General features: G+C 37.6%; 5 protein-coding genes across 11 annotated transcripts in view; 2 read left to right on the top strand and 3 right to left on the bottom strand.

The window, feature by feature from the left end:
* Positions 1-10,041, bottom strand: part of LOC129790865 (UNC93-like protein) — a 1,060,245-nt gene that overhangs the window by 19,676 nt on the left and 1,030,528 nt on the right. The gene's annotated exons all lie outside the window — the stretch shown is intronic.
* LOC129790850 (cleavage and polyadenylation specificity factor 73) overlaps positions 1-10,041 on the bottom strand; it is a 566,536-nt gene that overhangs the window by 19,676 nt on the left and 536,819 nt on the right. The gene's annotated exons all lie outside the window — the stretch shown is intronic.
* Positions 267-9,920, bottom strand: LOC129790951 (DNA-directed RNA polymerase III subunit RPC9). Of its 3 annotated transcripts, none has more exons than XM_055828806.1 (4): positions 9,833-9,920; positions 9,652-9,772; positions 9,337-9,589; positions 267-1,209 (listed from the first exon to the last, which is right to left on the bottom strand). In XM_055828806.1, exons 1-3 carry the CDS (start codon positions 9,838-9,840, stop codon positions 9,353-9,355), a joined length of 366 nt encoding a protein of 121 aa, XP_055684781.1. In that variant the 5' UTR covers positions 9,841-9,920; the 3' UTR covers positions 267-1,209; positions 9,337-9,352. The 3 variants fall into 3 exon arrangements, with proteins under 3 accessions (XP_055684781.1, XP_055684784.1, XP_055684783.1); XM_055828809.1 differs by lacking the exon at positions 267-1,209 and adding an exon at positions 6,511-6,611; XM_055828808.1 differs by lacking the exon at positions 267-1,209 and adding an exon at positions 7,694-8,280.
* On the top strand, positions 3,481-7,317 carry LOC129790900 (septin-2). Its single transcript, XM_055828735.1, has 4 exons — positions 3,481-4,571; positions 4,644-5,106; positions 6,071-6,629; positions 6,700-7,317. The coding sequence occupies exons 1-4, from the start codon at positions 4,565-4,567 to the stop codon at positions 6,796-6,798; spliced, it is 1,128 nt and encodes a 375-aa protein (XP_055684710.1). The 5' UTR covers positions 3,481-4,564; the 3' UTR covers positions 6,799-7,317.
* On the top strand, positions 8,647-9,335 carry LOC129790941 (density-regulated protein homolog). Its single transcript, XM_055828795.1, has 2 exons — positions 8,647-8,757; positions 8,822-9,335. Exons 1-2 carry the CDS (start codon positions 8,665-8,667, stop codon positions 9,272-9,274), a joined length of 546 nt encoding a protein of 181 aa, XP_055684770.1. The 5' UTR covers positions 8,647-8,664; the 3' UTR covers positions 9,275-9,335.

Genomic DNA, 10,041 nt, shown 5'->3' with positions numbered 1-10,041 from the left:
CAGAGTTTGAGCCCGATCGGACAACATTGCATTTTAGGTGGTACACAGAAGCTGTGCTATTCTTTTCTTCGAAAGAATCACAGCTAATACAATAATGACGTCATTGTGGGTATTTTTAGGCAAATATTTGCGACTTTTCAGCTGATCCCAGTGGGAAATAGAAAAGTCTCATTGGGGATTTTATATTCTTTTTTTTTATTCTTTAAAAGATTAAGTGTGTCTCGATTGTTTTCTAGAATGCGGGGTTTTTCCTTTACTGATGAATCAACTCCTTCAATAAAATTAAATTCTTTTATATCTAGAATATAGAACAGAAAATTATGTGAAATGAAAAAGTCTTCCTCAAATTTTTATTTTATAGTTTAAAAGAATCTAAACACGTGCCTATAAATCTGATTCACCTCAAGGTTTCGCTGGATTAATTATTAAGTGGATTAGGTGTCTCAATATTAAATTTTATAGTCTAATATGCAAAATCTGAATTTTAAAATTCAATAAGAAATAAAAATTCAAATCAAACTTTTTCGTTAAAATAATCAGTTTTTTTTTCTCTAAAAGATAAGAAATCGAAATGAACAAAAACAAGTACTATTTTACGTACAAAAATTCCCTGAATCTTTCAAGCAACCTTCTTACAGTTAGAGGAAGACGTTATTCAAGACAGTGGCATTGCTATTGGAGAAATGTGAGAGGAGACAATGCGAATGTGGCTCCCAAGAGAGAATTTTCCCATTGACACCCTCAAAGAGAGATAATGGATGAGATGTGAAGGTTCATGGGAGATTTGAGGGGTACAAGGCTATGACGTCAGGACATTAAAGGAATCACGCGCTCAAGTTTTCCTTCTGTGTGTGTTTTTTTCCTCTCCATGGCATTGAAGACAAGGTCAAGATTATATCTTCTCAGAACCTCCATCTCCCATTTTCATGCTGCTATAGCTCGCCTCACTCACCTCCCCCTAAATACAGCATCCGGCCGCGTTCTCGAGACTGAGAACCTTTCCTTTCTCCATACGTCCAGATCGAATACATCTTTAACGGTGGTACTCCACGTGATTCACTTTAAACGATGCCAGGCCGTTAATGATGGTTTGTCACTACATAGTGGCAAAAATGACGGTCATAACGGGATTACAATTCCGCTGTGGTGTTCTCCTCTCCTCCATTGCCATGACCAAGACCAAGGTGGTAAGCAGTGAAGAAGTTCCAACTGTCGACAAAGGGAAATACACACAAAATCAATAAATTTTGCCATCTCACAGACTTTTAGAAAGTGATGGGTTTTGCCTGAAATGTAAATGAGATTTAAATGTTCATTCTGATCGTGCAGAATACATTGTAAGAAAATCCAATCGATTCACGACATCACAGCCACAATGACTAAGAAAGATTTTATGGATTAATTTGTGGGTGAGGAAGAATGAATAAGTTAAAATCATTCACGTTATGTTATAAAAAAAATTGTTTACACAAAATTGTAGAGAATGTGCAAAGAGTCAATTAAATGTTAAATTCATTACAAATATTTTTGATTGAGAATATAAAATTTATTTTCATAGGATTTTTAAGGATCATAAATAAAGGAGTTTACTCATTTTGATGCTTTCATGCGGCTGATGGAAGATCAAGTGTCATGAAGCTTTAATTACAACTCTACTAAAGTTTATAAGAATGTTGTAGAAAATCTGCTCATCTCTTTCCGTATACAATTCTATTATTAATACCAAAAGAGCTATCCATTGTGGTTGAAAATGAAAATCTCAAGTTGATTTGAGTGGAATACAGTGATCCCCGACATTTAAATAAATATTTATAATATGCTCTGTAAACTCGTGTGGAGCTTCAGACAGTCTCCACGGGAATTGAAAAAAATAATAACAAAGTTTGCTTCCAAATGAGCATTAGTGGTGAAAACTGACAATTTCATTGCTCACTCCTATGGACCCTAATGACACACAAATGATTGAAAGTGAAAGAAGAGAAAAATATTGTGAGGATTAAAATTATTGAGAGTGAAATTTCAAATTTTTTTGTGCTTCTGGATCTTTTTTTTCTATCAATTTTTAAAAATAGTATTTTCATTTTATTTTTGAGAAAACTCAAATCATCACCTGCGATAAAAGAGGAGAAAAAACTGTGCTGCTCATGATGCAAGATTATCTTTCTCACACTCATCAGTATTCCATGTATGAAGTGCACACTAAAAATAGTTTTTTTTTTTAATAATTCACTGCCTTTGACATCATAAACTCTGCTGTGGCCACATAATGGAAACAGGGGAAACAGGTAGAGATCGTAGAAAAAAAAACGAAATATTTGTTATTTAAAGTGTGGACAGAAAACATATCTTCCAAGTGCCAGAAAGCAAAATCTTTCGCAAGAATTGATCTTTTGAAAGGCTGCATCTGTTTTTTTTAAATATGCTTTTAGCAGTTCATTATGCGCATTTGCTCAAGAAAAAAAATCAGTCTTGCTCAATTTTTTCACTTAAATAAACAAATTAAGTTAATTCATTTAGCTGTGATTCTTTCTTTTCTGTATTAAAAACATTAAAAATATTAAAGTTTTATTTGTGCTTTGTGCTTGCTAAAAGCTTAGCATTTACGAAGAATTAAAATTCAGTCGATTAATTATATTACAGAGTGTGTTGGTCTTGATGTCTCATATAATTTGTTCTTGGATATAATTTAAAGACATTTCTTAAGCATAACTGACATTATAATTATTCTAAATTGAAGAAGAGTTAGCTAATAAAATATTACATAAAATTCTATTTAAGAGTAAGGGAGCAAGAAAAAATGAATTTAAGATGAGATGATGTTTCGAACTAAACAAGTCCTTCTTCAGGGTCCACAACAATTTGTATTTGTCCGAAACTTTACTCTTGAATAAAAAAAATATTTTAACATCTTACCGAAAATTTGCTTTTTGAAAATTCTTGAGATTTCACAGTTACCTACCGAATTAATAAAAAAAAAATGTTAGCCTAATTAAAAAAATACGATCTCTAAAATTTGGCTACATTTTGCAAATTAAACTCTATATAAAATAATACAGAGTGTACCACGTAAAGCGTACATAATACAGCAGAATATGTAGCTAAAAACAGTATCGTCTTTGTAATATTTTCCCCATAACGGTTCAGAAAACTCTAAATCGCAAAATAGGACAGCATTGTAGTTGTATACTTATGCACAGCATAAAGGGAAAGTTTACCTAATATAGGGTACCTTTTCTATGAATTTATTTCCCTCGTTGAATTGCCAAATCCCATTTCTTTTGTGAATTTCAGAGGAAGTAAATTAGAAATAAACTAATTTTTGCGCATTCAGATCTCTTTGAACACTAAACCATAAAATGCAATAATAGATTATGCAATGCAAAAGCCCTAATTGGGAAGAAAGGGTCAATAATCTTTATACTAGATGTTTCAATTGAGAAATCCACCGAAATCACTTAATGATCATTAAGGAGGTGGCAATAAAAAGGGGGATCTGCTTCTGCGGTAGCTGCATGCAAGAAAGTGTCGGAAGTCGATCACACTGGGTGAGATGGGTGAGATGTGCTTGGATGCCAGCTGTTTCATTAATAGACACCCCTCCTATGGTTTTTTTTGGCTGCTGCAGCATCATTTGGATGTGTTGTGTGGAATATATGGTTGTGCAGTAAATAAAGCCCACGGAGACACTTGGCGCGCGATGTTAGGAGGATGAGTAAATACTCTTAATTGTGTGACTATGATTTTTCTCAGTTCTCTACTATGCTTCTCTCTCCACGGTGCCATCGTGTGTGCCTTTAGGAGCTATCACCACCGCGCGCATATTGTTATTAGATTGGAAGGTATAAACTTAAATGTATTCCACTCTCGAAATCAGTTGGTGTCTCTTTTTTCACGCGATCGCACTGTGTTTGCGCGCTCTCACCGCGCTATCAGTCTACGAGGAAAGAAAAATAAAAAATAAAAGAGAAGATTTTCTGCTGGAGACTGTGTGTGCTATCTGTGCCACATTGTGATGCATTGCACTTTTCTGTGTCAAATGAATTGAGTCCAGAAAGTTTTTCTTTCCCTCACAATTCCAATTATATTTAGCGTGAAAATCATTGGGTTTGTGTCTTCACCACTTTGATTCACTAAATCCTGGGATTGAAAAAATTTCCCGGAACCGGCAATGGGCTGAAGGAGTGAGTGGGACAAACAGCAGCAGGAACATTCAACCCCTCGTGCTGAGAATTCATAACACACACGAAAAATCGATTTACAAATTCCCAACGCATGCGTCCCTTTGCGAGGGTTCCTGAACATAGGCCAGAGAGTATTCATATTGTTTTGTTGAAGGGCTCGTTTCCACTCCTTGTTTTTGCAAAAGAAAAAAGGCTCAAAAATTAACTCAAAACAGCTTGTACGGCAAATTCAAATCCACCCACATTTGACGAGTGAACCCATCAATTTGGCTAGCCCACAGTGGATGGGGAGCATTTGAGAAAAAAATGCGAGTGAATTGTTCAGAGTGAATTGATGCCAATTAAGTGTTAAGGTTTTGGAGGAGTGTGAAGAGAAAAAAAAAATGGCTGGTAATGTGTCGCAGAGATGTGCTAAAATACCCACCAACTCACACTCATGCTGACTCTTTTCCCACCATCAAGGCATCAAGAGCTACAGCATGGATCGCGAGAGGGACTACATTGGCTTCGCCACACTCCCCGAGCAGGTGCACCGAAAATCCGTGAAGCGGGGCTTTGAGTTCACCCTGATGGTCATGGGGGAGTCCGGCCTGGGCAAGTCCACCCTCATCAATAGCCTCTTCCTCGGGGATCTCTACAAGAATCGCATCATCCCGAATGTTGAGGAACGCATCGAGAAGACAACGCGTATTGAGAAGAAGACAATGGACATTGAGGAGAAGGGTGTCCGCTTGAGACTCACAGTGGTGGACACCCCGGGATTTGGGGATGCTGTCAATTGCGACGACAGCTGGCGCGTGTGCTCGGCATACATTGAAGAGCAATTTCGGCAGTACTTTACAGATGAGAGTGGCCTCAATCGGCGCAACATCCAAGACAATCGTGTCCATTGCTGCCTCTATTTCATCCCACCTTATGGGCACAGGTGAGAAATTAACAAGAAGAAGAAGACAAATAAAAACGTGTGTGCTGCATTTCCTCCCACACACAGGCTAATGACAAACAATAGAACGTATAGCTTTTTTGTTGGAGGAAAACGCCCCGGAAGAGAATATAAACTCTTGAGCAAATTAGCACTAGAGGGGCTCCCATTTACAGGAAAATTATCCCCCCATTTCTCTTTTATTTTAATGTTCTATTCTTTCCTAATTTATTTAATGACAAATTAGTTAGATTAATGGTTTATTCATGTAAAGAAAATATTCTAAAATTCAATTAGAATTGAAAAGAATTGATAGAGACAAAAAAAACCATTTAGAATAATTTTGAGAATTTTGAAGACACTAAAATTCGGTTTAATTGAAAAGGAATTTATTCGTTTTCTTCAAGGAGGTACAGTTTTCTTTAAGAAAACTTCCACTTTCGAGGAAATAATTAGGAAAACACCTAATCTTGTGGAAGATAATTAAGAAAAATCAGAAATCGCCAAACTTCCTATTTTTGAAAGACAGGAAAATACTACAAAGATTAACCCAAAAATGTAAAAAATGACGTCATTTATGTGATTTTTGCCTCTTATGCATGCAGAATACAATTACCTTGACAAAACATGAGAGTGGATGCGCTCTATGCTTTAAAAGGATATAAAAACAAAATAAAAATGCAATTGTGACGTCATTCTTTACATTTTCTGGCAAATTTGGTTAAAGGAAAAATTAAGAGATTTTAAATCCGATAAAATTCCAGAATTGACAGGGTGGTAGAGAGGTCAATCAAAGACAAAGACTGTTCTTAAAACAAGAAACAAATAATTAAAACTTATGATAAAGAAAAGTAATTCTCCAGGAGAAATGATGAGCCTCTTTTATGCCCAAAAAAATATTTGAAAAAGACTTATTTTTTCTATACATATAATAAACTCACTTTCACTCCGGATCACCTTTGTGTAGCTTGAGACAGATGGATTTGGAGATGCTGCGTCGTCTTCACCGGAAAGTCAATATTGTCTTGGTGATTGGGAAAGCCGACACGCTCACGCAGGTGGAAGTGAAGAAACTCAAAGAGCGCATCCTCGCAGATCTCGAGGAGAATAACTTGCAGCTCTACCAATTTCCCGATTGCGATTCCGACGAGGACGAGGAGTTTAAGCAGCAGGACAGAGAGCTAAAGGCATGCCTCCCCTTTGCCGTGGTGGGCAGCAATACAATCCTCGAGGTGGCCGGCAGGAAGATTCGTGGCCGACAGTACCCATGGGGTGTGGTCGATGTGGAGAATCCACTCCACAGTGACTTTATTAAGCTCAGGACTATGCTCATTTCAACGCACATGCAAGACCTCAAGGACACCACGCAGGATGTTCACTACGAAAACTTCAGGGCCCAGTGCATCTCGCAGATTTCCCAGCATGCCCTTCGTGAGCGTGGGAAGTTGAAGAGGGACTCCGTGGCATCTGCCAATGAAGCCAGCATCACAGAAACTGATCGACTTCTCCTGCAGAAGGATGAAGAAGTATGCTGATCATTGCCTTCCTGTATTTTATTAAATTTTAATCTTTTTTTTTTAAATGTTTTCTCTGCAGATTCGTCGAATGCAGGACATGCTAACACAGATGCAGGAGAAGCTGAAGGCGACCAATTTGGCTGAGCTAAAGAAAAACGAAAGTGTGATTGATGTGTAAAAAAAAGGAAGCACACAAGCATCACATCCCAAAAAAATCACCAAAATCCTCTTATTTAATCCTCCTCCTCCTTCTTAGAACAAAGACTCACACACTATTTATCGCGCAAATTAGTGGTAAAATAAAATACATAAAAGAAGAATCTTCAGGAGGTAGCGCATCACATTAAACACATTTAAAAAATGTACTTCAAACGCAGAAATTTTAGCCCATTATTCGTCATTCTACCAAATATTAGACCGAAAAACAACAATTTTTCTACACAAATTTACCATTTTTAGTGTGATTTAAGATAAAATTTTGTGTTTAACATTTTTATTTAACCCAAAGGATGCATTTTACCTCTTTTATCTTTTTTCTTTGGATCAAAAGCAATTAAACCAGCGAAAGCACATAATTTATCTTTTTTTTTAAAGAGAGTTTACAAGAATGACTTGTAGTGATTGTTAAAGTTAGAACAATTTTGATTTTATTAAGATATTTTAGAGAGAATAATATAAATAAACGGTCGAAAAATAATTTTGTGAGTATTTTTTAACACTTTTTTTTTTAGGTTTTTTAAAGCTTTTTATGCCGAAAAATCATACTGTTTTTGCAGCAAAACCGCTTGATCGATCTAAGAAAATGCAAATTAGCCAAATTAGGCCTTTTAGGACCGGAAATTCGGACCAGAAAGAATTTTTTAATTGTTATGTATTTTTGAATTTACCGCCCTGATTATAGTTCCAAAAGCCACCACTGCTATTTCTGGCACTGTTATTTTAGGAGAAAATGAGACGAATGTATTTCACCGCTATCCGTCTCACTCACACATTGAGTTTTTCGCAATTTTCTCGCGTTTTCCGCCAAATTTTCCAATCCGAAGTAGTTTTTTGTGACCAGGAAGCGCCGTCGCGTCGATTGGCATCATTGGTTTGAAACGTTCGCGAAAATGCATTTCCGGGAAAAGAGAGTCGTGTAAAATCCCCAACAGTCAAAATTTTTGCGGGCCTCAAATTCCGCACAGAGGGGCTCCCCGGAGGCTCCGGAGCACCTGTAAGTGTCCCAGGAGTCCCAAAAATATGTTTTGTGCCCAAAAATTTGGGAGAAAACAAGAAAAATCGCATTTTTGAAAAAACAAAAAGAATGTTCGTTAAAGTTCAAGTTTTATTATTTGGGCTAGCCGTTATATGGCGCTATTGATTGGTTGAGGAGAAAATGAGACGGGTGCATGTGCTATTTCAGCGCGATTCTCTCACTCGCACGTCACTGATACTGTCTCCCTCACAACTTGAATTTTTTCCCAATTTTCTCGCGTTTTCCGCTGAATTTGTTGGGGAAATTGAGTTTCCGGGTTTAGAGGGCGGCGCTGCGTCAGTTGGCGCCGGAAAAAACAAAAACGAAAACCGCCGGCGGCTTTTCCCTCTGAATTAACTCCCAGAAAAACCGCTCGAACACCCCAAAAACAGCCGGAACACGTGTCCCCTTGACCCGGAAACTCCCCTGTAATAGAAAAATCCGGAAAACTGCGTAATTGCGGGAAAAATGATTTTTCTGCAGCCGCCAAATGTTTGCGGCGTAGGTACACCAAATTTTCATTTATTCGCCGTATTATGTGGGCGAAAATATAGGGTTGTCCCATATCAAGTATTCCAGTATTTTCTTAATCCAGAAGAATATAGAACAACCCAATAATTTTGATAAACAAAACAATTTCGAGATCATTTTTTGGATTTTTGGGGATTTTCTTGGCATTTTTAATAGAATTTCTGTTTCAAGACAAGAAATAAAGGGAATTTAAAGTAAATTTCCCGTGAAAATATTCAAAAAAAGATTTTTTCTCTGTCAAAATATAACCTCAAATTGTAGGAGAAAATCACGCCAAGAATGACGGAAGTTCAGCTGCAAATGGGGCTCCAGGAGGGAGTTACGTACCCCATTAAGGTGCAATACTGTGGAAATTGCTCAATGCCAATAGAGGTGAGTCTCCATGGAGAGAAAACTCCCCAAGATTTGAGGAATTAATTCCGGGGATTTTTTTCAGTACTGCGAATACTATCCGGAATATGAAAAATGCAAGGCGTGGCTGGAGAAGAATCTTCCCAGTGAATTTGAGAAAGTCAAGATTGATGACACAGCCGAGGCTACCTCAACAAATGCCACAGATGACGACAAGAAGAGGCAGAAGCGTGGCGGGAAGGGTATGATGAAGACAAAGAAGAAGGACGATGGTCCAAAGAAAATCTGCGTTTTTCGAGCACCCCGTGGGAAAAAGAAGTCAGTGACTGTTGTCACGGGATTGAGCACCTTTGGGCTAGATCTCAAGGTAGCAGCTAAATTTTTCGGCACAAAATTCGCATGTGGCTCCTCTGTGACGGGAGACGATGAAATTGTGATTCAGGGGGACGTTAAGGATGACCTATTTGATGTAATTCCGGAAAAATGGCCAGAAATTGATGAAGACTTCATTGAGGATCTCGGGGATCAAAAACGCTAAGAATTTTCTGTATATACAAAATGATAAAAAATCTTCAATAAATAACATTGTGCAGAGAGTACCTTTGGATGATGAATGTTACGCCAGCAGCGTTGTCTCCACGATTTTTAGCAGTTCTGCCACTTGTTCCTCTGTTAAGCGTTCTTCACTGTCCTCCACAAGGAGCTGGATATGCAGAGGACTCGTTGGAGGATCATTTGCCATCATGAAGCATTCAGAATTTGTCAAATTGAACTTTTTTACTGCGTCCCGGAATTCAATAATTTTCTCTTTTGTTTGGAATTTACACGGTGTGTCCTCTAGGTACTGCAAAGTCTGCAAAGAATAGGAACTTTGTGAGAAATATTGGAGTTTGAGAATTATCCGGGAAACCCTACCTCGTAGCAAATCGTGGCCAGATTCCTCAATCCAAACTTTTTCTTCGTATCCTTCGTCTTTAGCTGCATCATTATTTGATATGTCTCAAAATTCGTCAGTGGGGAGTACAGGTGGTTCCTTCTGTAAGACAATTTGGGGTAAATTAAGGCGCAAAATAAGTAAAATTAACAATTTTCTCACATCTCCATTGCGAACGTTGTTGGAGGAAAACAAAATTTCCAGAAATTCCTTCCAATGCTTCCAATGGACTTCCATTCGCCGCGCAGTGACACTGGAAGTGGTGAAAAAAATAAATGGCTTCGTAGAAACAAAAATATTTCAGAATCATTGATTTTTCTCGTGCGAACTCCAGAAAACAGCTTAGTGGGGTGTTTTCGTGGTACCTGAGT

Source organism: Lutzomyia longipalpis, chromosome 2 (genome assembly GCF_024334085.1).
Source record: "Lutzomyia longipalpis isolate SR_M1_2022 chromosome 2, ASM2433408v1".
Taxonomy (NCBI): domain Eukaryota; kingdom Metazoa; phylum Arthropoda; class Insecta; order Diptera; family Psychodidae; genus Lutzomyia; species Lutzomyia longipalpis.
Note: the sequence above shows the minus strand (reverse complement) of the source record. Positions and strands in the feature narration are given on the sequence as shown.